The following is a 26,581-nucleotide window of genomic DNA, read 5'->3' as shown; positions in this document are numbered from 1 at the left end:
TGCGGGATAACCCTGCTCCGGGTGCGCTGTGGTATAAACCTGCTCTGGCGGCGGAATGGGTCCAGGATAAACGTGTCCGGTTGCCGATGGTCCAGGCCTTGTGCAATATGACATCGCATTCGGTCCTGTAGAACCGGGAGTATTTAGGCAAAAGGCAGGGAGTGGGGAGGGTCGATCGGGAGGGTGGGATCTCCCTGTCGGTCTGCTCCTGGGCCTGGCCAAGATGGCCATTCGTGGGTCCAGGCAGCGGGTCCAGGCCAGAGTCACACACCAGAGTCTGCTGCCTACCCCTCTTCCGCGCCTCGCCTGTCCCTGGAGAGGGAACACACGGTGTCCACGGGGACTTTGGAGGCCATCCGTGAACGCTGGTCGCCGCGGGGGTCGAGTGCATTGTAGATACAGAAGCCACTATTGTATTATAAGAAAATAACTGCAGATGCTGGTACCATTCGAAGGTTTTTATTCACAAAATGCTGGAGTAACTCAGCGGGTCAGGCAGCATCTCGGGAGAGAAGGAATGGGTGACGTTTCGGGTCGAGACCCTTCTTCAGACTGATGTCAGGGCGGGGGGGTAGGACAAAGGAAGGATATAGGTGGAGACAGGAAGACAGTGGGAGATCTGGGACGGGGAAGAGAGGGACAGAGGAACTATCTAAAGTTGGAGAAGTCGATGTTCATACCACTGGGCTGCAAACTGCCCAAGCGAAATATGAGGTGCTGTTCCTCCAATTTGCGGTGGGCCTCACTATGGCACTGGAGGAGGACCATGACAGAAAGGTCAGACTGGGAGTGGGCAGGGGAGTTAAAGTGCTCAGCCACCGGGAGATCAGGTTGGTTAAGGCGGACTGAGCAAAGGCGTTGAGCGAAACGTTCGCCGAGCCTGCGTTTGGTTTCGCCAATGTAAAGAAGTTGACATCTAGAGCAGCGGATGCAATAGATGAGGTTGGAGGAGGTGCAGGTGAACCTCTGTCTCACCTGGAAAGACTGTTTGGGTCCTTGGATGGAGTTGAGGGTGGAGGTAAAGGGACAGGTGTTGCATCTCCTGCGGTTGCAGGGGAAAGTGCCTGGGGATGGGGTGGTTTGGGTAGGGACGAGTGGACCAGGGAGTTACGGAGGGAACAGTCTCTGCACAACGCAGAGAGGGAAGGGGATGGGAAGATGTGGCCAGTAGTGGGGTCCCGTTGTAGGTGATGGAAATGTTGGAGGATGATTTGTTGGATACGCTGGCTGGTGGGGTGGAAGGTGAGAACGAGGGGGATCCTGTCCTTGTTACAAATGGGAGAGGGGGAGCAAGAGCGGAGCTGCGGGATATTGAAGTTCCCTCTGTAACTCCCTGGTCCACTCGTCCTTTACAGCGAATGCAGTGCCGGAGACCCGGGTTCCATCCTGACTACGAGTGCTGTCTGTACGGAGTTTGTACATTCTCCCCGTGACTTGCGTGGGTTTCCTCCCGCTCTCCATGGGCGTACAGGTTTGTAGGTCAATTGGCTTGGTTAATGTAAAAACCGTCCCTAGTGGGTATAAGAGTGTTAGTGTGCGGGGATCGCTGGTGGACGCGGACCTGGTGGGTCGAAAGGGCCTGTATCTCTAAACTAAACGGTGGACGAGGGTGAGGAAGTGCAGGGTGTGGAGGAGTAGCCCGTACATGACACGCCTCCCTGCATCTCGGAGGGAGATGAAGGGTGTTGAGAGGCGGCTTGGGTTGTGTGGGACCAGCTTGGCTCAGCGCAGTTTGTGCGGCGGACAATCCATCGGGTCCGAGTGGCGGGAGTGGGTGAATGTGCACCGGGAATGTCAATGATCGCAGACCTTGCAGTGGAAACGCAAACTCTTTATTCAATATACACCACACTCTGTACAACAAACCCACCAGACCAGCGCTATGACCTGTTCATCCCTCACCAGGGCGGCGTGCACGTCCTGCCCGGTGCAGTCCGTCACGACTCCCGGCACCGCCGGTCACCCCCCACCCCCCCCCCCATCCCTCGTGTCACCAGTCTGACACATGTCGCAGCTCCTGGTGGCCCCGGTACCACCTGTTCACTGCTTGGTCTCGGCTGCCGCTGGTGGGCCGCTCTCTGTGCCGCTCTCTGTGCCCGGGCCCCTGCCCTGACTGTGCAGCAGCCGGTGGTATCTGCTGCCCCGTGTCTCCAGCTCCCGGCGCGGCCCCATCTCCACCACCACGCCCTTCTCCAGCACCACCACCCGGTCCGCCCATTCCATGGTACTTGGCCGGTGCGTGATTACCAACACGGCGCTATCCCGGTCACCGCCCAACACCGACTCGTGAATCTGCAGCAGCAAAGAGCGCAGAGTTAGTGGAGGGGGGGAGGGGGAAAGGGTGGGGGAAGAGGGAGAGGGGAGGAACAGCAACAGGTAGGGGAAGGATGGGGAGGGGCTGGTGGAAGAAGGGTAAGTGCATCCCACTCTCTCTGGTCGGCAGGGAGCTGGGCGACTGAAGGCTGACTGTAGACATGGTGACTATGTGACTGTACACATGGTGACTGTACTCACTGTGACTGTATACATGGTGACTGTGCTCACAGTGACTGTACACATGGTGACTGTACTCACTGAGACTGTACACATGGTGACTGTACTCACTGTGACTGTACTCACAGTGACTGTACTCACTGTGACTGTACTCACTGTGACTGTACTCACTGACTGTACACATGGTGACTGTGCTCACAGTGACTGTACACATGGTGACTGTATACATGGTGACTGTGCTCACTGTGACTGTGCTCACTGTGACTGTACTCACTGTGACTGTACTCACTGTGACTGTACTCACTGTGACTGTATACATGGTGACTGTAGTCACTGTGATTGTATACATGGTGACTGACCTCACGGGGGGGTGACTCTACTCATGGAGACGTGGTGTGGGGGTGACTACGCTCGGCCACTCACCAAGTGTGCGGTCTCACTGTCCAGGCTGCTTGTCGCATCGTCCAGGATGAGCACCCTTGGGTGTCGGATCAGGGCTCGGGCGATGGCCACGCGCTGCTTCTGCCCCCCCGACAGATTCCCCCCCTTCTGCCCCGCGTCTGGCGAGAGAGAGAGAGAGAGAGAGAGTGAGTGAGTGAGGATAGCGAGGAGCCAGGTGGGGATTGGGCCAGAGGTTCCACCACACAGTTGGGGGTGGGGCAGCACCAACGTGTCTGGGTCTCTCCTCCCTCAATGGTCCCTCCACCACTGGAGCCCTCCCCTCCTTCCTCACTCGCCCTACCCCCATCTTTGGAGGCCAATTCTCTAGATGCTTTCAAGAGAGAGTTAGAGCTCTTAATGATACCGGAGTTAGGGGGTATGGGGAGAGGGCAGGAGCGGGGTACTGATTGTGAATGATCAGCCATGATCACATTGAATGGCGGTGCTGGCTCGAAGGGCAGAATGGCCTCCTCCTGCACCTATTGTCTATCTGCTGCTCAGCCCTGCGCTCACCCTCTCCTCCCTCCTCTTTCACTTCCCCTCCATTTGTCCTGCCTCTCCCTCACCTCCACAACCCACTCCCCATTGTCTCTGCTCCATCTGACTCTCTGCTGCTCACCCCCATGCCCTCAACTATCCTCTGCCCACTCACTCCCACCCCCTGTCCGTCCTCAACAAACCCTCTCCCCTCATCTTCACACGTCCCCTCTCCAACCCTGCTCCCCCCAGTCCCCATACTCCACTCATTCACCCTCTCCCCTCAAGCCCTCTCATTATACCTTTTAGAAACATAGACAATAGGTGCAGGAGGAGGCCATTCGGCCCTTCCAGCCAGCACGACCATTCATTGTAATCATGGCTGATCATCCACAATCAGTATCCCGTGCCTGCCTTCTCCCCATATCCTTTGATGCCACTAGCCCCCAGAGCTCTATCTAACTCTCTCTTAAATCCATCCAGTGATTTGGCCTCAGCTACCCTCTGTGGCAGAGAATTCCACAAATTCACAACTCTCTAGCTGAAAAAGTTCCATCTCACCTGTTTTAAATGGCCTCCCCTTCATTCTAAAACTGTTCTGGTTCTGGACTCCCCCAACATTGGGAATATTTTCCCTGCATCTAGCTTGTTCAGTCCTTTTATAATTTTATATGTCTCTATAAGATCCCCTCTCATCCTTCTAAACTTCAGTGAATACAAGCCTCGTCTTTTCAATCTTTTCTCATATGACAGTCCCACCATCCCAGGGATCAATCTCGTGAACCTACGCTGCACTGCCTCAATTACAAGGATGTCCTTCCTCAAATTAGGAGACCAAAACTGTACACATTACTCCAGATGTGGTCTTACCAGGGCCCTGTACAATTGCAGAAGAACCTCTTTACTCCTATACTGAAACCCTCTTGTGTTGAAGGCCAACATTCCATTAGCTTTCTTCACTGCCTGCTGTACCTGCACGACAACTTTCAGTTTATTCACAAAATGCTTCACAAAATGCTCCACAGGCGAAATATGAGGTGCTGTTCCTCCAATTTCCGGTGGGCCTCACTATGGCACTGGAGGAGGCCCATGACAGAAAGGTCAGACTGGGAATGGGAGGGGGAGTTGAAGTGCTCGGCCACCGGGAGATCAGTTTGGTTAATGCGGACCGAGCGCAGGTGTTCAGCGAAGCGATTGCCGAGCCTGCGCTTGGTTTCGCCGATGTAAATAAGTTGACATCTAGAGCAGCGGATGCAATAGATAAGGTTGGAGGAGGTGCAGGTGAACCTTTGTCTCACCTGGAAAGACTGTTTGGGTCCTTGGATGGAGTTGAGGGGGGAGGTAAAGGGACAGGTGTTGAATCTCGTGCGGTTGCAGGGGAAAGTGCCCGGGGATGGGGTGGTTTGGGTAGGAAGGGACGAGTGGACCAGGGAGTTACGGAGGGAACGGTCTCTGCAGAACGCAGAAAGGGGAGGGGATAGGAAGATGTGGCCAGTGGTGGGGTCCCGTTGTAGGTGATGGAAATGTTGGAGGGTGATTTGTTGGATACGCTGGCTGGTGGGGTGGAAGGTGAGAACGAGGGGGATTCTGTCCTTGTTGCGAGTGGGGGGAGGGGGAGCAAGAGCGGAGCTGCGGGATGTGGAAGAGACCCTAGTGAGAGCCTCATCTATAATGGAGGGGAAGCCCCGTTTCCTGAAGAACGAGGACATCTCGGAAGCCCTAGTGTGAAACACCTCATCCCGTTTTAGACGGAGGAATTGGGAGTAGGGGATAGACTTTTTGCAGGGGACTTTTTGCAGGGGTGGGAAGAAGTGTAGTCCAGATAGCTGTGCGAGTCAGTGACTGGTGTACAAGGACACCCAGGTCTCTCTGCACTTCCCCCTTACCTAACCTGACACCATTGCGATAATAATCAGCCTCCTTGTTTTTGCCGCCAAAGTGGATAACCTCACATTTATCTACATTATACTGCATCTGCCACGCATCTGCCCACTCACTCAACCTGTCCAGGTCACCCTGCAACCTCCTAACATCCTCCTCACAGTTCACACTGCCATCCAGCTTTATGTCATCTGCAAACTTGCTAATGTTACTTCTAATTCCTTCATCAAAATCATTAATATATATGGTAAACAGTTACGGACATTTGCGGCACTCCACTCGCCACTGCCTGCCATTCTGAAAAGGACCCATTTACTCCTACTCTTTGCTTCCTGTCTGCCAACCAACTCTCTATCCATGTCAACACCCTACCCCCAATACCATGTGCTCTAATTTTAGTCACCAATCTCCCGTGTGGGACCTTATCAAAGGCTTTCTGAAAGTCTAGATACACTACAGTCCATTTTACTTGCCACATCCTCAAAAAATTCCAGAAGATTAGTCAAGCATGATTTCCCCTTCATAAATCCATGCTGACTTGGACTTATACTGCTATCCAAATGCACCGCTAGTACCTCTTTAGAAATTGACTCCAGCATCTTCCCCACCACTGATGTCGGGCTAACTGGTCTGTAAATTCCCCGTTTTCACTCTCGCTCCTTTCTTGAAAAGTGGGATAACATTAGCTACCCTCCAATCCACAGGAACTGATCCCGAATCCATTGAACACTGGAAAATGATCACCAATGCGTCCACTATTTCTAGAGCCACCTCCCTGAGTACGCTGGGATGCAGACCATCAGGCCCTGGGGATTTATCAACCTTCAGTCTCACCAGTGCACCCAATACTATTTCTCGCCTAATGCAAATTTCTTTGAGTTCCTCTATCCCCCTGGATCCTCTGTCCTCTAGTACATCTGGGCGATTGTTTGTGTCTTCCTTAGTGAAGACAGATCGGAAGTACCTGTTCAACTCTTCTGCCATTTCCTGCCTTCAAGGGACCCACATTTGACTTTGCTACTCTTTTTCTCTTAACATATCTAAAGAAGCTTTTACTGTCCTTCTTTACTGGCCAGCTTCCCCTCGTACTTCATCTTTTCAGCCCGCATTGCCCGTTATCTTACCTTCGGTCTCCACCTATATCCTTTCTTTGTCCCACCCCCCTGACATCAGTCTGAAGAAGGGTCTCGATTCGAAACGTCATCCATTCCCTCTCTCCTAGATGCTGCCTGACCTGCTGAGTTACTCCAGCATTTTGTGATACCTTCGATTTGTACCAGTACCTGCAGTTATTTTCCTACACTTCTTAACTTCTGTAGTCCTCAAAATCACAAACGACATTCTCCTCTCCTCCGACGCTGGCAACCTCAACATCCTCATCCTACTTGACCTCAGCGCCGCCTTTGACACCATAAATCACTCCATTTTCCTCACCCGACTTGAAACCTCCCTTAACATCACCGGCACAGCCCTATCCTGGTTCAAATCTTACCTCTCTGACAGATACCAGTTCATCTCCATTAACAACTGTAAATCCCCCACCGCTCCCCTCCCCCAAGGTGTCCCCCAAGGCTCAGTCCTTGGCCCCCTCCTCTTCATCCTCTACCTGTTCCCCCTTGGTCAATTAACCCGCCGTCATGGTCTCAACTTCCACTGCTTCGCCGATGATATCCAGCTCCTCATCTCCACCAAGTCAATCTCTCCCACCACACACTCTACACTGACAAACTGCATCACTGAAATAAAATCTTGGCTTCAATCAAATTTCCTCAAACTCAATTGCAACAAATCTGAAATCATCATCATTGATCCAAAAATGCTCACCAAATCCACCCAAAACTTCATCCTCAACATTGATGGTCTCCCAGTATCCACCTCCCCTCACATCCGGAATCTTGGAATCATCTTTGATCAAACCCTCTCCTTCGACAAACACATCAAACACATCACAAAGACAGCCTTCTTCCACCTCAAAAACATTGCCCGTCTCCGTCCATCCCTCTCCTCCACAGCTGCAGAAACCCTCATCCACGCCTTCATCACCTCCCGTCTGGACTACTGCAACAGCCTCCTCTATGGCGCACCCTCAAAAATCATCAGTAAACTTCAATACATTCAAAACTCCGCTGCCCGTCTACTCACCCACACCCCGATCCGTGACCATATCACCCCCGTCCTTTACAAACTCCACTGGCTCCCCATCCTCCAGAGAATCCAGTACAAAATCCTCCTCATGACCTACAAAGCCCTCCATAACCTGGCCCCATCCTACCTGACCGACCTCCTCCACAGGCACACTCCCACCTGCACCCTCCGCTCTGCTGCTGCCAATCTCCTATCCCCCCACATCCGGACCAAACTCAGATCCTGGGGGGACAGGGCTTTCTCCATCGCTGCTCCCACCCTATGGAACTCACTACCCCAAACCGTTAGAGACTCCTCCACACTCACCACATTCAAAACATCGCTGAAGTCTCACCTGTTCAGTACTGCCTTCAACCACTGAAGGTCACCTCACCTTCTGTCTCCTTTCTCTGTTCGTTTACTTATTTATCTATTTATTCATTTCCCTATGTTCTCTAAATCTCTGTAAAGCGTCTTTGAGTATATGAAAAGCGCTATATAAATAAAATGCATTATTATTATTATTATTAGTCATTTGAAAGTTTCCCAATCCTCTGGCTTCCCGCTACTCTTTGCTGTGTTATACATCTTTTCTTTTAGTTTTATTCCATCCCTTGTCAGCCACGGTTACCTCCTACTCCCCTTAGAATCTTTCTTTCGCTTTGGAATGAAATGATCCTGCATCTTCCGGATTATGCCCAGAAATTCCTGCCATTGCTGTTCCACCGTCATTCCTGCTAGGATCCCTTTCCAGTCAACCTTGGTCAGCTCCCCTCTCATGCCTTCATAGTCCCCTTTGTTCAACTGCAACACTGACACTTCCGATTTAACCTTCTCCCTCTCAAGTTGCGGATTTTTCTCCAGAGATGCTGCCCGACCCGCTGAGTTACTCCAGCTTTCTGTGCCTACCCACACTGACCTTTCTGCCCTGGGCCTCCTCCATTGCCAGGGTGCCCCTCCCTCTCACCCCTGACCCACCATCCCTTTACCTCCTCCTCCCTTTCTGTCCTGCTCCCCTCTCCCAATCCGTCCTGCTCCCCTCTCTCCCCCTCCCTGTCTCTCCCGCTCCTTTTCCCACCTCCTGTTCCCTCTCCCCACCCCTCTCTCACCGGTGCTGTATCCGTCCTTCAGCTCAGTGATGAATCCGTGGGCAGCGGCACGCTGCGCTGCCTGGACGGTGGCCGGGCTGGACGTGGCCCCCACACCGTAGGCGATGTTGTCCCTCACCGGACGATCGAACAGCTCCGGCTCCTGGCTCACCAACACCACCTGTACAATAGCCAGCCGCGGAGATGCTCAGCCCACTGGCCCAGAGTGACCCTTCACTGGCCCAGTGACCACCCCCACTGGCCAGTCACCTGGCTCCACTGTCCCAGAGTGATCCCCACTGCCCACTGTGACCACCCACTGGCTAGAGGAACTCCCCACCACTCACCAGTGCCCCCACTAGAGTCATAGAGTCCTACAGCACAGAAAGAGGCCCTTCGGCCCATCGTGTCCGCGCCGCCCGTTACCAAACAAAGTCTAATTTTAATCCCATTTTCCCGCATTTGGACCGTAGCCCTGAATGTTGTAGCATTTAAAGTGCCCATCCAAATGCCTCTTCAACGTTGTGAGTGTTCCCGCCTCCACCACCACCCCAGGCAGTGAGTTCCAGACTCCACTGTCCCAGAGTAAACTCTCATTGTCCCAGAGTGACCCCACTGGCCAGAGTGACCCGACCCCTCCCTTCATTGTCCCCTGACACACACCCTCACTGGGTCCTCTGTCCCAGTGTGACTACCCCACATGGTGTCCTGTCCAGTGACCCCATCAGTTTCCTAACCCCCCCAATCATAATGTCCTGGTGTGAATGACCTCTCACTGCCCCTGATCCTCACTGCCCCCTGACCTTCAGTGCCCTGACCCTCAGTGCCCCCTGACCCTCAGCCCCTCAGTGCCCCCTGACCTTCAGTGCCCTGACCCTCACTGCCCCCTGATCATCAGTGCCGACCCTCAACCCCCTGACCCTCACTGCCCCCTGACCCTCACTGCCCCTGACTCTCACTGCCCGACCCTCACTGCCCCCTGACCCTCACTGCCCCTGACTCTCACTGCCCCCTGACCCTCACTGCCCCCTGACCCTCACTGCCCCTGACCCTCACAGCCCCTGACTCTCACTGCCCCCTGACCCTCACTGCCTCCTGGCCCTTACTGCCCCCTGACCCTCACTGCCCGTGACCCTCACTGCCCCTGACACTGCCTGACCCTCACTGCCCCCTGACCCTCACTGCCCCCTGACCCTCACTGCCCCTGACCCTCACTGCCCCTGATCCTCTCTGCCCCCTGATCTTCAGTGCCCTGAACCTCACTGCCCCCTGACCCTCACTTCCTCCTGACCCTCACTGCCCCCTGACCTTCAATGCCCTGACCCTCACTGCCCCCTGACCCTCACTGCCCCCTGACCTTCAGTGCCCCCTGACAGTGCCTTGACCTTCAGTGCCCCCTGACAGTGCCTTGACCTTCAGTGCCCTGACCTTCACTGCTCCCTGACCCTCACTGCCTCCTGACCTTCAGTGCCCTGACCCTCACTGCCCCATGACCTTCAGTGCCCTGACCTTCAATGCCCTGACCTTCAGTGCCCTGACACTCAGTGCCCCCTGACCTTCAGTGCCCTGACTCTCAGTGTCCCCTGACCTTTAGTGCCCTGCCCCTCAGTGCCCCCTGACCTTCAGTGCCTTGACCCTCAGTGCCCTGTGCCCCCTGACCTTGTTATGGTAGTACTTGTGCTCGTAGTCCTCGATGGGCCGCCCGTCCAGCAGGATGTCGCCGGACTGAGGCCGGTAGAAGCGCTGCAGGAGGCTGACGCAGGTGGTCTTTCCCCCTCCCGAGGGTCCCACCAGGGCGGTCACCTCCCCGGCCCGCACCTCGAACGACACGTCCTGCAAACACACAACGCCTCGTCTCGTTACCGGTCAAACTTCACATCACCCCCGACTTGGGCTCGGGGTGAGAGCGGGCACTGGGGGTGGGAGGGCCGGGGCAAGGAGGAGGTGGAGGGAAGGAGGGTGAAGAGTTTGGGGAGCGGAAGGGGTTGGGTGAGGATGGAGGGAGGGGAAGGTTGGGAGGAGAAGGGAGAGAGGGGGAAGGGAAGGAGAGAGAGGAGGAAGGAGGACAGAGAAGGCAGGGAAGATGAAATGAGGGTGGAATGGAGGAGGGGTGGAGGGATGGCAGGGGGTGGGGAAAGGAGGAGGGGGAGATGGAGGGGGGAGGCGGTGAATTACAGACCAGTTAGCCTGACTTCAGTGGCGGGGAAGATACTGGAGTCAATTATTAAAGAGGTAATAACGGTGCATTGGGATAGCAGTAAAAGGATAAGTCTAAGTCAGCATGAAAGGGAACTCATGCATGACTAATCTTCTGGAATTTTTTGAGGATGTGACAAGTAAAATGGATGAAGGGGAGGCAGTGGATGTGGTGTATCTAGACTTTCAGAAAGCCTGGTGCCTAAATTAGAGCACATGGTATTGGGGGTAGGGTGTTGACATGGATAGAGAATTGGTTGGCAGGCAGGAAGCAAAGAGTAGGAGTAAACGGGTCCTTTTCAGAATGGCAGGCAGTGGCGAGTGGAGTGCCGCAAGGCTCGGTGTTGGGGCCGCAACTGTTTATCATATATATTAATGATTTGGAAGAGGGAATGAGAAGTATCACTAGCAAGTTTGCGGATGACACAAAGCTGGGTGGCAGTGTAAACTGTGAAGAGGATGTTTGGAGGTTGCAGGGTGACCTGGACAGGTTGAGTGAGTGGGCAGATGCGTGGCAGATGCAGTATAATATAGATAAATGTGAGGTTATCCACTTTCACGGCAAAAACAAGGAGGCAGATTATTATCTCAATGGTGTCAGGTTAGGTAAGGGGGAGGTGTAGCGAGACCTGGGTGTCCTTGAACACCTGTCACTGAAAGTTGGCGTGCAGGTACAGCAGGCAGTGAAGAAAGCTAATGGAATGTTGGCGTTCATAACATTGGGTTTCAGTATAGGAGTAAAGAGGTTCTTCTGCAGTTGGGTAGGGCCACGTCTGGAGTATTGTGTACAGTTTTGGTCTCCTAATTTGAGGAAGGACATCCTTGTAATTGAGGCAGTGCAGCATAGGTTCATAAGATTGATCCCTGGGATGGCGGGACTGTCATATGAGGAAAGATTGAAAAGACTTGCCTTGTATTCACTGGAGTTTAGAAGGGTGAGAGGGGATCTTATAGAAACATATAAAATTGTAAAAGGACTGGACAAGCTAGATGCAGGAAAAATGTTCCCAATGTTGGGGGGTCCAGAACCAGGGGCCACAGTCTGAGAATAACGGGGAGGCCATTTAAAACGGAGGTGATTGTTTTAATCTTTTTCACCCAGAGAGTTGAGAATTTGTGGAATTTTCTGCCACAGAGGGCAGTAGGGGTGAAATCACTGGATGAATTTAAGAGAGAGTTAGATAGAGCTCTAGGGGCTAGTGGAATCAAGGGATATGGGGAGAAGGCAGGCACGGGTTACTGATTGTGGACGATCAGCCATGACCACAATGAATGGCGGTGCTGGCTCAAAGGGCCGAATGGCTTCCTCCTGCACCTATTTTCTATGTTTCCATCTGATATCATATCATATCATATATCTACAGCCGGAAACAGGCCTTTTCGGCCCTCCAAGTCCGTGCCGCCCAGCGATCCCCGTACATTAACACTATCCTACACCCACTAGGGACAATTTTTACATTTACCCAGCCAATTAACCTACATACCTGATGTTGTGCTTGGCAGCTGACAACCCAGGGGAATGAATATTGATTTCTCTAATTGCAAGTAACCCTTGCGTTCTCTCTCTCTGTTCCTTCCCCACCCCTACTGGTCATCCTACTGGTTCCACTGTTTGTATCCCTTGGTTATCACCTCTTGACCATGGACCGTTGTGGCCATCTAGTTTCCCTCTCTGCTGATGCTCGGTCTGAAGAAGGGTCTTGTCCCGAAACGCCACCCGTTCCTTCTCTCCAGAGATGCTGCCTGGTTTCTGATGCACAGTCGAGCCTGGTCTACGTCATGTAAGGCGCAGCGCTGCTCCGGCCCACCCCCCACCCCCACCCCCACCCATTCGGCCCACCCCCCCCTCCCACCCCCCACCCCCACCCCTCCGGCCCACCCCCCCACCCACCCCTCCGGCCCTAGGGTGCTTACCTTCAGCACAGTGGTGTCAGATTGATTGGGGTAGGCGAAGGTAACGTTGCGGAACTGGATGTGTGCGCCCAGTGTAGCTGGGGCCAGGGTTCCCTGAAGGTCCAGGGCTTGCGGGCGGTCCATGTACTCAAACACCTTCTCCGAGGCCCCGACCGCCTTCTTCACTTGAGGGTAGAAACGGAGCAGGGTCTGCCGGGGCACATGGGACAGCTCAGTGTCACGCACACAGCCGTACACATTGAGACGTGCTAATGGAGCAGAGAGGGCGGGAGCCAGGGTACAGGTGTCAGTTTGCCGGGGTGTAGCCTGGCGGGTGAGTGTACAGTTGCCGGGTGGATAGGTGACCGGGTGGATGCCGGGGGGGGTGGGGGGGCCTGGTTGCCAGGGAAGAGGGCGTCTGGTTGCCGAGATGTCGCCAGCGGGGTCAGGGGTCCAGTTGCTGAGGAGATGGGTGTCTGGTTGCCGGTTTGGGGGATGGTTGCCGGGAGGTTGCAGGATGGACGGGTGACCAGGTGGTTGCTGGGGGACGGGCGTCTGGTTGCCGGGGGACGGGCGTCTGGTTGCCGGGGAGATAGGCATCTGGTTGCCGGGGGTTTGCCTGCCGGGTCAGGTGTCCAGTTGCCGGGGGGATGGGCGTCTAGTTGACGGGGGGGACGAGCGTCTGGTTGCCGGGGGGACGGGCGTCCGGTTGCCGGTGTGGGGATGGTTGCCGAGGTGTTGCCAGTGGGGTCATGGGTCCAGTTGCCGGTGGGGAAGGGCGTTTGGTTGCCGTGGAGAGGGCGTCTGGTTGCCATAGGGAATGGGCATCTGGTTGCCGGGGAATGGGTATCCGCTTGCCGAGGTGTTGCCAGCGGGGTCAGGGGTGCAGTTGCCAGGGGTGATGGGCGTATGCTTGCCGGAGGGACGGGCGTATGGTTGCCGGGGGAAAGGGCGTCTGGTTGCCGGGAGAACGGGCGTATGGTTGACGGGGGAACGGGCGTCTGGTTGCTGCGGGAACGGGTGTCCGGTTGCCGAGGTGTTGTCAGCGGGGTCAGAGGTGCAGTTGCCGGGGAGATGGACGTCTGGTTGTCGGGGGGACGGGCGTTTAGTTGACGGGTGTCCGTTTGCCGAGGTGTTGCCAGCGGGGTCAGGGGTCCAGTTGCCATGGGGGATGGGCGTCTGGTTGCCGTGGGGGGTGGTTGCCGAGGTGTTGCCAGCGGGGTCAGGGGTCCAGTTGCCATGGGGGATGGGCGTCTGGTTGCCGGTGTGGGGGGTGGTTGCCGAGGTGTTGCCAGCGGGGTCAGGGGTCCAGTTGCCATGGGGGATGGGCGTCTGGTTGCCGTGGGGGGTGGTTGCCGAGGTGTTGCCAGCGGGGTCAGGGGTCCAGTTGCCATGGGGGATGGGCGTCTGGTTGCAGTGGGGGGTGGTTGCCGAGGTGTTGCGAGCGGGGTCAGGGGTCCAGTTGCCATGAGGGATGGGTGTCTGGTTGCAGTGGGGGGTGGTTGCCGAGGTGTTGCCAGCGGGGTCAGGGGTCCAGTTGCCATGGGGGATGGGCGTCTGGTTGCAGTGGGGGGTGGTTGCCGAGGTGTTGCCAGCGGGGTCAGGGGTCCAGTTGCTGGGGGGTTGGGTGTCTGGTTGCCGGCAGAGGGATGGGTGTCCGGTTACCGGGGAGTTGCCGGGTGGGGTGGAGCGGGTGTCCGAGGATCTGGCTCGGGGGGTCTGGGTCTGTGACCCCCCCCCACACTCACCTCGACGGCGGAGGTGAACTGCAGCTGGTAGAGGATGAAGGAGACAAGACCCCCACTGCTGAGGCTGCCCTCGGCCACCAGCAGCCCCCCGTAGCACAGCACACACACCTTCAGCAGCAGCCCTGACAGCTGTAGGGGGCAACAGCAGTACCATGAGAGGTCGCACCGGGCACCAGCCCGGCCACCCCCCCCCCACAGAGACACCCCCCACAGCCCGACCACCCCAACCCCAGAGACCCCTCACCCCCACACACCCCCACCCCAGAGACCCCCACAGTCCGACCACCCCAACCCCAGAGACACCCCTCACCCCCCACAGCCCGACCTCCCCCCCACCCCAGTGAAACACCCCTCACCCCCCAAACTCCCCCCACCCGATACACCCCTCACCCCCCACAGCCCGACTTCCCCCTCAGCCCCAGTAAAACACCCCACACCCCCAATCTCCCATCACCCCCCGAGAATTACCCCTCACCCCCCACAGCCCGACTTCCCGCTACCCGCTCAAACACACGGAATCACCCCCACCCGCTGAAATACACGGATTCACCCCCACCCCCCTCACCCACTGAAACACAGTCACTCCCCCACCCCCCTTCACCCGCTGAAACACAGGATCACCCCCACCCTAGAGAATGACCCCTTACCCACCGACCTCCCCCTCACCCCCCAACACACCCTCATACCCCACCACTCGAGCCATCATACCCCACCGCTCAACCTTCCCCCATCCGCCTCACCCTAACCCCAGAGAACCACCCTTCACCCCCCCCACCCGACCTCCCAGAGCACCCCTGCACCCACCATCTCTTCTAGCCTCCCCTCCCCTCCCCCTTCCTGTGGCAACGCCATCCCCATCCCTCCCCATTCTCCTGCACCACCCCCTTCCTCTGGCAACCCCTTTCATCCCCATCCTCCCCATTCTCCCACACTCCACCCCCTTCATCCCCCCCCCCCCCGATCCCCCACCTGCACCTTTCGGCTGCCAGAGCGTTACTTCGCCCACCTGCTCTGCCAGTGACACAGCCCCCCTCACGACCCTCCCTCCTTGCCCCCCGCTGTTGCTCACGCTGCTGGTCCACATGTACACGGCGTACAGCGCTGCCTCCTTCTTGTTGAGGTGGTAGGTGACGTCCAGCCGCTGCCCGTACCGTGCGCACTCGCCCTCCTCGTTGGCGAAGCTGCGCACCGTCCGCATGGCCGACAACGTCTCCGTCGCCACGTCGTTCGCCTTGGCCAGAGACGTCTGCACGTCGGCCACCAGGCCCTGCGCACACGGAGAAGAACGTCAGTGCGCGGAGATGACGGGGTCAGTGGGGACAGGGATTGGGGAGGGTGGGGGTGAGGGGAATGTTGAGGGGGTGGGGAATGGGGAGGGGGTGAGGGGAATGGGGAGGAGGTGAGGGGAATGGGGAGGGGGTGGGGAATGGGGAGGGGGTGAGGAATGTTGAGGGGGTGGGGAATGGGGAGGGAGGGTGGGGAATGTGCAGAGTGGGGTTTGGGGAGGGAGAGTGGGGAATGGGGAGGGAGGGTGGGGAATGGGGAGGGAGGGTGGGGAATGGGGAGGGGGTGTGGGGAATGGGGAGGGAGGGTGGGGAATGGGGAGGGGGCGGGGAATGGGGAGGGGGTGTGGGGAATGGGGAGGGTGGGGATTGGGGAGGGAGGGTGGGGATTGGGGAGGGAGAGTGGGGAATGGGGAGGGAGGGTGCGGAATGGGGAGGGAGGGTGGGAAATGGGGAGGGAGGGTGGGGAATGGGGAGGGTGGGGAATGGGGAGGGAGGTTGGGGAATGGGGAGGGTGAGGGGGGGAATGGGGAGGGAGAGGATGGGGAATGGGGAGGGTGAGGGTGGGGAATGGGGAAGGCGGGGAGAGATTGTTGGTGGGCAATGGGAAGGCGAGGGGAGTGGAGGTAATGGGGAGTGAGGTTGGAGGTTGAGGTTGGATGGGTAATGAGGAGTGAAGTGGGGTGAAGGGGAGTGAGGAGGGAGGGGAGTGTAGGGAATGGGGGGTGAAATGAGTGAGGTGGGAGGGGATTGTGGGCAATGGGGGTGAGGTGGGGTGAAGGGGGTGAGGTGGGAGGGGAGTGTGGGCAATGGGGGGTGAGGTGGGGTGAAGGGGGTGAGGTGGGAGGGGAGTGTGGGCAATGGGGGTGAGGTGGGGTGAAGGGGGTGAGGTGGAAGGGCAGTGTGGGCAGTGGAGGGTGAGGTGGGAGGGGAGTGTGGGCAATGGGGGGTGAGGTGGGAGGGGAGTGTGGGCAATGGGGGAGAGGTGGGAGGGGAGTGTGGGCAATGGGGGAGGGGGGGGAGGTGGGAGGGGAGTGTGGGCAGTGGAGGGTGAGGTGGGAGGGGAGTGTGGGCAATGGGGGTGAGGTGGGGTGAAGGGGGTGAGGTGGAAGGGGAGTGTGGGCAATGGGGGTGAGGTGGGGTGAAGGGGGTAAGGTGGGGGGAGAATGTGGGCAATGGGGGGTGAGGTGGGTGAAGGGGGTGAGGTGGAAGGGCAGTGTGGGCAGTGGAGGATGAGGTGGGAGGGGAGTGTGGGCAATGGGGGGTGAGGTGGGAGGGGAGTGTGGGCAATGGGGGGTGAGGTGGGGTGAAGGGGGTGAGGTGGAAGGGCAGTGTGGGCAGTGGAGGGTGAGGTGGGAGGGGAGTGTGGGCAATGGAGGGTGAGGTGGGAGGGGAGTGTGGGCAATGGGGGGTGAGGTGGGAGGGGAGTGTGGGCAATGGGGATTGTACTCCGGGCTGTGATGAACGCACCTGGTAGAACTGTGAAACGAACTCTGGCAGGATGATGATGTAGGGGATGAAGACGAGGGTGCAGAGGGAGAGACGTTGGGACAGGCTGAGCATGAAGAGCAGTAGACACAGGGCCCTGGTCAGGTACCACATCAACAGGCTCAGCTGCTCCGTCAGCGACTCGCTCATCGTGTTGGTGTCCGTGGTGACGCGAGACGTGATGTCACCTGGTAATAGACAGAGAGGGAGGGAGAGAGGAGGGGGGGGGGGGGGGAGAGGAGGGGGAGGGAAGAGAGGGGGAGATCCTCAAATGGTGGGCATGCCAGACTGCACCAGTATCGTTGGTGGGCATGGTGAGGAGTTCGCCCTGTTGCACACTTGCCTTCATTGGGCAGCGTATCTAGTTGGATTATCATGGTGCAACTGTACAAGGGGTAGAGCTACTCCTCACAGCACCTGAGACCCTGGTTCCATCCTGACTACGGGTGATACCTGTACAGAGTTTGCACCTTCTCCCCATCACCGCATTGACTTTCTCTGGGTACTCCCGTTGTCTCCCAACTCCAAAGTTGTGCAAGTTTGTAGGTTACTTGGCTTTGGAAAGTAGTGAAATTGTCCCCAGTGTGTGTTGGTGATTGTTGGTCATCACAGACTTGTGGACAAAAGGGCCTGTTTCCGTGTTGTATTTCTAAAGTCTACGGGGCAGGGGCTGGTGAGACCGCACTTGTTCTAGTCTGCCAGATACTTAAAGGATGTCATTACGTTGTAAAGGTCATACGGCCATAAGTGATAGGGGTAGAATTAGGCCATTCGGCCCATCAAGTCTACTCCGCTATTCAATCATGACTGATCTATCTCTCCCTCCTAACCCCATTCTCCTGCCTTCTCCCCATAACCTCTGACACCCGTACTAATCAAGAATCTATCTATCTCTGCCTCCAGCGAGTACAGGCCCAGTGCCGACAAACGCTCATCATATGTTAACCCACTCATTCCTGGGATCATTCTCGTAAACCTCCTCTGGATCCTCTCCAGAGCCAGCACATCCTTCCTCAGATAATGTGCCCAAAATTGCTCACAATATTCAAATGCAGCCTCACCAGCACCTTATAGATCCTCAGCATCACATCTCTGTTTTTGGATACAAGCCCTCTTGAAATAAATGAGGGCTTTGAATTTGCTTTCTTTGCTACTGAAAGGGTGAAAAAGGTTCTAAAAGTAAACCTAGCAATTATAGACCTATTAGTTTGACGTCTGTGGTGGGAAAATTAATGGGAAAGATACTTAGGGACAATATATATAATTATTTGGATAATCAAGGCCTGATTAGAAACAGTCAACATGGATTTGTGCCTGGAAGGTCATGTTTGACTAATCTTCTTGAATTTTTTGAAGAGGTTACCAGGGAAATTGATAAGGGCAAGGCTGTGGATGTTGTCTATATGGACTTCAGTAAGGCATTTGACAAGGTTCCACATGGAAGGTTGATTAAGAAGGTTAAATCGTTGGGTATTAATAGTGAGGTTGCAAGATGGATTCAACAATGGCTGAATGGGAGATACCAGAGGGTAACGGTTGACAATTGTATGTCAGGTTGGAGGCCAGTGTCTAGTGGAGTGCCCCAAGGATCTGTGTTGGGTCCACTGTTGTTTGTCATTTACATTAATGATCTGGATGATGGTGTGGCAAATTGGATTAGTAAATATGCAGATGATACTAAGATAGGTGGAGTAGTTGATAGTGAGGTAGATTTTCAAAGTCTACAGAGAGACTTGGGCCTTTTGGAAGGGTGGGCTGAAAGATGGCAGATGGAGTTTAATGCTGATAAGTGTGAGGTGCTGCATTTTGGTAGGACAAATCAAAATAGGACGTACAGGGTAAATGGTAGGGAATTGAGGAATGCAGTGGAACAGAGGGATCTGGGAATAACTGTGCATTGTTCCCTGAAGGTGTAATCTCATGTGGATAGGGTGGTGAAGAAGGCGTTTGGTATGCTTGCCTTTATAAATCAGAGCATCGAGTATAGAAGTTGGGATGTAATGTTGAAATTGTACAGGGCATTGGTGAGGCCGAATCTGGAGTATGGTGTGCAGTTCTGGTCGCCAAATTATAGGAAGGATGTCGACAAAATGGAGAGGGTACAGAGGAGATTTACTAGAATGTTGCCTGGGTTTCAGCACTTAGGCTACAGAGAGAGGTTGAACAGGTTGGGTCTTTATTCTTTGGAGCGTAGAAGGTTGAGGGGGGACTTGATAGAGGTTTTTAAAATTTTGAGAGGGATGGACAGAGTTGACGTGGGTAGGCTTTTCCCTTTGAGAGTGGGGAAGATTCCAACAAGGGGACATAGCTTCAGAATTGAGGGACAAAGGTTTAGGGGTAACATGAGGGGGAACTTCTTTACTCAGAGGGTTGTGGCTGTATGGAATGGGCTTCCGGTGGAAGTGGTGGAGGCTGGCTCGATTTTATTATTTAAGAGTAAATTGGATAGGTATATGGATAGGAGGGGATTGGAGGGTTATGGTCTGAGTGCAGGTAGATGAGACTAGGTCAGGGAGAATGGTCGGCGTGGACTGGTAGGGCCGGACAGGCCTGTTTCCATGCTGTAGTTGTTATATGTTATATGTTATATGATGCTGCCTGGGCTCGTGCGATTGAGTTCTAGGCACGGGTTGGGCAGGCTCACACTTTTTCCTTTGGCAGATTGGAGACTGAGGGATGTCCTTACTGAGGTGTACAGATCATGGATAAAGACAACACTCAGTCTTTTTCCCAGGAGAGAGGATTATAAAACTAGAAGACATAGGTTTAAGGTGACAGGGGAGAGATTTAAGAGATACCTCAGGGGCAATTTTTTCACTCAGACTAATCCTTATGGAATGAGTTGCCAGTGGAAGCTGTAGAAGTGGATACAATTATAAACTTTCAATGGCATTTGGGCAGATATATGGACAAGTGGCGGGATATGGACCAAATGTGGGCAATGGGACTAGCCCAGTATATCATGGACAAGGTGGGCCGAAGGGGCTCTTTCCAGTTTTTACACCTCTGTCATTCTGAGATCTCCTGAGCCATGCATTCGGCCCCTCACTCTATGAAGGAGATGCCCTAGTTCAGTTTCAGTTTGGAGATACAGCGCGGAAACAGGCCCTTCGGCCCACCGAGCCCGCACTGACCAGTGATCTCTGCACATTCACACTATCCTGCACACACCAGGAGCAATATACATTTATACGAAGCCAAATAACCGACAACCCTGTATGTCTTTGGAATGTGGGAGGAAACCGAAGATCTCAGAGAAAACCCATGCGGTCACGGGGAGAACGTGCAAACTCCGTACAGACAGCGCCCATAGTCAGAATCAAACCCGGGTCTCCGGCACTGTGAAGCAGTAACTGTACCGCTGCGCCACAGTGCCATCCATCTTGGGCAGGTCTCTTTACAAATCCTCAACTAGCACTTGATCCCACTGTCTCAGGAGGAACGTATGAGAATGATCCTCCATCTGACTTTTCCTCCCACTCCCTCCTTCCTCCCCTCTTCCATTTCCCCTCTCTCTACCTCTTTCTCTTGTTTCCTGTTCCTCCCCTTCTTTCCCCTTGCTTCGTTCAATCTCTCTCCCTCCCTCGTTCTTCCTTTCCCCTCTCTCTATCTCTCTCCACCTATCTCCCTTCCCTCCTCCACCCTCTCCCCATGTGCCTTTTCCCCCCTCCCTCTCCCTCTCCCCTTCACTCCCTCCCTCTCCTCTTCACTCCCTCCCTCTCCCCTTCACTCCCTCTCACAGGTTGCTACTTTATTCAGTATCGTTTCCCCAGCGATCCATTCGCTCTCTCCACATCTCACCCTCCCTGAGAGTCGATGTCACTTCCCATACCCCCCGCTCACTCTACCTGCCCTCACTGAGAGATGGGGCATCCTACCTGTGTGCTCAGTGTCGAAATTTTCGATCTCCTGGCGCACCACAGATCTGAAGAGGGAGCTCTGAATGCGGGTGTGAATCCCAGTCATTGTCGTGTTGTAGATCCAGTCGCAGATGAACTCCATCACAGCGCTGTGTGAGACAGGAGCAAAGGCCAGAGGAGATGGGGGAAGGTCATAGAGAGGTGAGGGAGGGGGTCATAGAGGGAGTAGTGAGGGAGGGGGGGTCACAGAGGGAGTGGTGATGGAGGGGGGGGTCATAGAGGGAGTAGTGAGGGAGGGGGGCCACAGAGGGAGTGGTGAGGGAGGGGGGTCATAGAGGGAGTGGTGAGGGAGGGGGTCACAGAGGGAGTGGTGAGGGAGAGGGGTCACAGTGGTGAGAGAGGGGACTCATGGAGGGTAGTGAGGGAGGGGGGTCAGAGTGATGAGGGGGGGTCGCAGAGGGAGTATGTGAGAGGAGGGGGGTCATAGAGGGAGTGGTGAGGGTGGGGGGGTCATAGAGGGAGCGGTGAGGGAGGGGGGGTCATAGAGGTAGTGGTGAGGGAGGGGGGTCACAGTGGTGAGGGAGGGGGGCCACAGAGTGGTGAGGGAGGGGGGTCATGGAGGGAGTGGTGAGGGAGGGGGGTCACAGTGGTGAGGGAGGGACTCATGGAGGGTAGTGAGGGGGAGGGGGGTCGGAGTGATGAGGGAGGGGGTGTGGGTCAGAGAGGGAGGGTTTGTGGATCAGAGAGGGTGCGGTGAAGACGAGTGACCTGTGGTGGGACCTGGGGGGGAGGGGGGGAAAACTGTGGGAACGGGGGGACCGTGGGGGTGGGGAAGAAGACCATGGGGAAGGAGACCGTGGGGGTGGGGAAGGAGACCGTGGGGGTGGGGGAGGAGACCGTAGGGGGTGGGGAAGGAGACCGTGGGGGTGGGGGAGGAAACCGTGGGGGTGGAGACCGTGGAGTGGAGGAGGAGACCGTGGGGGTGGGGGTGAGGGGAGGAGACCGTGGGAGTGGGGGAGAGACCGTGGGGGTGGGGGAGGAGACCGTGGGGGGTGGGGGAGGAGACCGTGGGGGTGGTGACCGTGGGGGTAGGGGAGGAGATCGTGGGGGTGGGGGAGGAGACCGTGGGGGTGGGGGGAGGAGACCGTGGGGGTGGGGGAGGAGACCGTGGCGGTGGGGGAGGAGATCGTGGGGGTGGGGGAGGAGACCGTGGGGGTGGGGGAGGAGACCGTGGGGAGGAGACCGTGGGGGGTGGGGGAGGAGACCCGTGGGGGTGGGGGAGGAGACAGTGGGGGTGGGGGGAGGAGACCGTGGGGGTGGGGGAGGAGACCGTGGGGGGTGGGGAGGAGACCGTGGGGGTGGGGGAGGAGACCGAAGGGGTGGGGTAGGAGACCGTGGGGGGTGGGGGAGGAGACCCTGGGAGAAGGAGACCGTGGGAGGTGGGGGAGGAGACCGTGGGGGTGGGGAAGGAGACCGTGGGGGGTGGGGAGGAGGACCGTGGGGGTGGAGGACCGTGGGGGTGGGGGAGGAGACCGTGGGGGTGGCGGAGGAGACTGTGGGGGTGGGGGAGGGAGACCGTGGGGGTGGGGGAGGAGACCGTGGGGGTGGGGAAGGAGACCTGTGGGGGGTGGGGGAGGAGACCGTGGGGGCTGGGGAAGGCCCACCTGTCATCATGCCCCACCCCCTCTGCATTGCACTAGCGCCCGTACCTTCCGACGCTGAAGGCGGCCATAGTGAGGATGATGCTGGAAAAGGCCGTCGCTCCTTCCCCACTCGTCACCCTGTCGGTCAGCCGGCCGGAGTAGTAGGGTACGGCCATCTCCCCTGGGGGAAGGGCAGCGGTCAGTGTCCCAGCCCACACTCTCCTCCCAACACTCCCCAGAGACACATACTCCCCAGACACTCACACTCGCCCAGAGATTGTTGCCCCAGACGAAGACGACCGATGATGATGTGCAACCAGACGCCCCTCCCCCCAGACGCATACGTCCCCGATGATGATGTGCACCCAGACGCACCTCCCCAGACACCCCTCCCCCTCCCCCAGACGCCCCTCCCCAGACGCATACGTCCCCGATGATGATGTGCACACCAGACGCACCTCCCCAGACGCCCCTCCCCCTCCGCAGACGGCCCCTCCCCCAGTCATTCCCGATGATGATGTGCACCCAGACGCACCTCCCCAGACGTCCCTCCCCCTCCACAGACACCCCTCCCCCAGACGCATACGTCCCCGATGAGATGTGCACCCAGACGCACCTCCCCAGACACCCCTCCCCACTCCCCCAGACGCCCCTCCCCCAGACGCATACGTCCCCGATGATGATGTGCACCAGATGCCCCTCCCCAGACGCCACTCTCACCAGACGCAGACGCCCCTCCCCCTCCCCAGACGCACCTCCCCAGATTGCAGATGCCCCTCCCTCTCCCCCAGACGCCCCTCCCCAACCCCCAGAAGCCCCTCCCCTCCCCAGACGACCCCTCCCTCTCCCCGACGCCCCTCCCCAGACACAGACACCTCTCCCCCCTCCCCAGACGCCCCTCCCGAACCCCAGATGCCCCTCCCCTCCCCCAGACGCCCCCTCCCTCTCCGACAGACCCCCCTCCCCAACCCCCTGATGCCCCTCCCCTCCCCCAGCGACGCCCCTCCCCAGACACAGACACCTCTCCCCCCTCCCCAGGACGCCCCTCCCCCTACCCCCAGATGCCCCTCCCCATCCCCCAGACGCCCCTCCCCATCCCCCAGATGCCCCTCCTCTTCCCCCAGATGCCCTCCCAGACGCCCTCCTCCCAGATGCCCTCCCCTCCACAGATGCCCCTCCCCCGCCACACAGATGCCCCTCCCCCAACGCCCTCCACAGATGCCCCTCCCCCGAGACTCCCCTCCCCACACGCTGACGCCCCCCTCCATGCTCACCAGCCGAGGACAGGACCACGAAGACGGCCACAAGGAGGAAGCGTCTGAGATCCGGCCGCAGACAGGACAGCAGTCTGGAGACGGAGGCGTGCGTCCGGCCCCGGTGTCGGAGCCCTCGTTCTGGGGCAGGAAGCGCTGGACCACCACTAGCCCCAAGGCGGTGATCAGGTAGGTAAGGGGCAGGCGGGGTGGTGAGGGGGGCGTGCAGGAGCTCGGTGTGGGTGTAGCCCGCGGCCAGTGCCAGGCTGGCGTAGGTGGGTAGCAGCAGGCAGCAGGTGGCCAGTGCTGGCCACGGCTCGGCTAGGCGGCTGGCCCCCAGACGGCCCAGTGGCCACAGGCAGGTGGATAGCACAGCTAGACGCACCACTCCCCACAGCCAGAGCTGCACCAGCAGCCCCAACCCCCACAACTGCAGTGCCCCACTCAGCACCCAACTGACCATCACGTCCAACATGGCCAGTGGCAGCAGCAACATTGGCAACGTCATCCTCCCTGCAAAACAGGCAGCACATCACTGGCAGTGCCCACACTCCGTCCACAGCACCACTAACCCTCTGCCCACCTCCCACTCCCCCGCCTGCCATTCCCAAACATTTATGCACAGGGCAGGTTACGGGGATGTGGGTCAAACACCCATATTATTGTGGATGGAGCATGTTGGGCAGACGAGCCAGTTTCCACGTTGTTTCACTCTATGACTCACGAGTCTCTCCTCTCACTAAACGCATATGCCCTCTAGATTTAGAATAAAGAGACAAAGTGCTGGAGGATCTCAGCGAGTCAGGCAGCATCTCTGGACAGGGGTGATGTTTCGGGGTCGGGACTCTTCTTCAGACATTGTAGTGGGGGAAGAAAGCTGGGACAAAGCCTGGCAAGCGATAGGTGGATGTAGGTGAGTGGCAGATGGGTGCACACAGGCCAGAGATGGGAGGAAGACAAAAGGCACAAAATGTGAAGCTAGAGGAGGGATAGACTGTAGGTGGAAGGAGCATGTTTCCACGCTGTATGACTCTGTGACTCAATGTCCCTTGCAATAGATTGAAGGACAGTATGGAAATAGGCCCCAGGTCCCACCGAATCCACGCGGAGGGCCAGGAATCAAACCCGGGTCTCTGGCGCTGTGAGGCAGCGGCTCTACCCGCTGAACGTGCACATCTTTGAATCGGTTCCTGTGCCCTATGATACAGCAAATAGAATAACAAATAAAGAGCTGGAGGAGCCAGCGAGGCATGGAGGAATCCCTGGGTTGTCGATGGTTCTGGGCGGGACCCCACATCATCTCCTCTCCCAACTCCAACGTCAACCAAGCCTCTGCCTCCACAGATGCTGCCTGACCCACAGCGTTCCTGCAGCAGTTATTGTGATTCTACAGATTCCACCACCTGCCATCATGTTCCAGGGGTTCCCCAGTCTGTCAAGCCAATTAGCACCTCACCCCTCAGAGCCAGTCCCTCAGCTCATACTCCTCATTCCCCTCCATCTTAATGAATCATTCAATCACATAGTGGCCACTCCTCCTTAAATCAACTAAACAGGGACAAGACCTTGAATGTGAACCACGGTGGCGGCACGGTGGCGCAGCGGTAGTAGAGTTGCTGCCTTACAGCGAATGCAGCGCTGGAGACTCAGGTTCGATCCTGACTACGGGCGCTGTCTGCACGGAGTTTGCACGTTCTCCCCGGGTTTTCTCCGAGATATTCGGTTTCCTCCCACACTCCAAAGACGTACAGGTATGTAGGTTAATTGACTGGGTAATATGTAAAAATTGTCCCTAGTGGGTGTAGGATAGTGTTAATGTGCGGGGATCGGCTGTGCGGCGCGGACATGTGGTGGCCGAAGGGCCTGTTTCTCTAAATCTAAAAAAAAATCTAAATCTAAACCAGCATGTGCAGTCCATCTTACACAAGCTGTGAATGTGAACTAGCATCTGCAGTCCATCTTACACAAGATTGTGAATATAAACCAGCATGTGCAGTCCATCTTACACAAGATTGTGAAAGTGAACCAGCACTCTGCAGTCCTTCTTACACAAGATTAGACACACATAAAAGGATAAGTCCAAGTCAGCATGGATATATGAAAGGGAAATCATGCTTGACTAATGGGGTAAGGGACAGAGGAGGGGGTGGGGGTAAGGGGCATGGAGGGGGTGGGGTAAGGGCGCATGGAGGGGGTGGGGTAAGGGGCATGGAGGGGATGGGGTAAGGGGCATGGAGGGGATCGGGGTAAGGGGCATGGAGGGGATGGGATAAGGGGGCATGGAGGGGATGGGGTAAGGGGCATGGAGGGGTGGGGTAAGGGGCATGGAGGGGATGGGGTAAGGGGCATGGAGGGGGTGGGGTAAGGGGCAAAGGGGGTGGTAGGGTAAGGGGCGGAGGAGGGGTGGGGTAAGGGGCATGGAGGGGATGGGGTAAGGGGCATGGAGGGGTGTGGGGTAAGGGCAAAGGGGGTGGGGTAAGGGGCGGAGGAGGGGTGGGGTAAGGGGCATGGAGGGGGTGGGGATAAGGGGCATGGATGGGGTGGGGTAAGGGGCATGGATGGGGTGGGGTAAGGGGCAGTGGAGGGGGGTCGGGGTAAGGGGCATGGAGGGGGTGGGGTAAGGGGCATGGATGGGGTGGGGTAAGGGGCATGAGGGGGGTGGGGTAAGGGGCATGGAGGGGGTGGGGTATGGGGCATGGAGGGGGTGGGGTAA

The 26,581-nt window shown here is 56.9% G+C and overlaps 1 protein-coding gene and 1 pseudogene across 2 annotated transcripts in view; both read right to left on the bottom strand.

Annotated features, from left to right (window-relative positions):
* LOC144603211 (major histocompatibility complex class I-related protein 1-like) overlaps positions 1-26,581 on the bottom strand; it is a 1,020,820-nt pseudogene that overhangs the window by 948,078 nt on the left and 46,161 nt on the right. The gene's annotated exons all lie outside the window — the stretch shown is intronic.
* Positions 1,829-24,658, bottom strand: LOC144603210 (antigen peptide transporter 1-like). Its single transcript, XM_078416400.1, is given in 13 exon segments — positions 1,829-2,292; positions 2,917-3,053; positions 8,526-8,685; positions 10,164-10,337; positions 12,615-12,803; positions 14,342-14,470; positions 15,411-15,608; positions 17,095-17,300; positions 20,991-21,121; positions 22,682-22,796; positions 23,890-23,985; positions 23,988-24,075; positions 24,077-24,658. Coding segments are annotated over 13 exon segments (2,175 nt in total). The 5' UTR covers positions 24,377-24,658; the 3' UTR covers positions 1,829-2,040.

Source organism: Rhinoraja longicauda, chromosome 19 (assembly GCF_053455715.1).
Source record: "Rhinoraja longicauda isolate Sanriku21f chromosome 19, sRhiLon1.1, whole genome shotgun sequence".
NCBI classification, from domain to species: domain Eukaryota; kingdom Metazoa; phylum Chordata; class Chondrichthyes; order Rajiformes; family Arhynchobatidae; genus Rhinoraja; species Rhinoraja longicauda.
The sequence above is the reverse complement of the archived record's forward strand: the minus strand, read 5'-3'. Positions and strand labels throughout refer to the sequence as shown.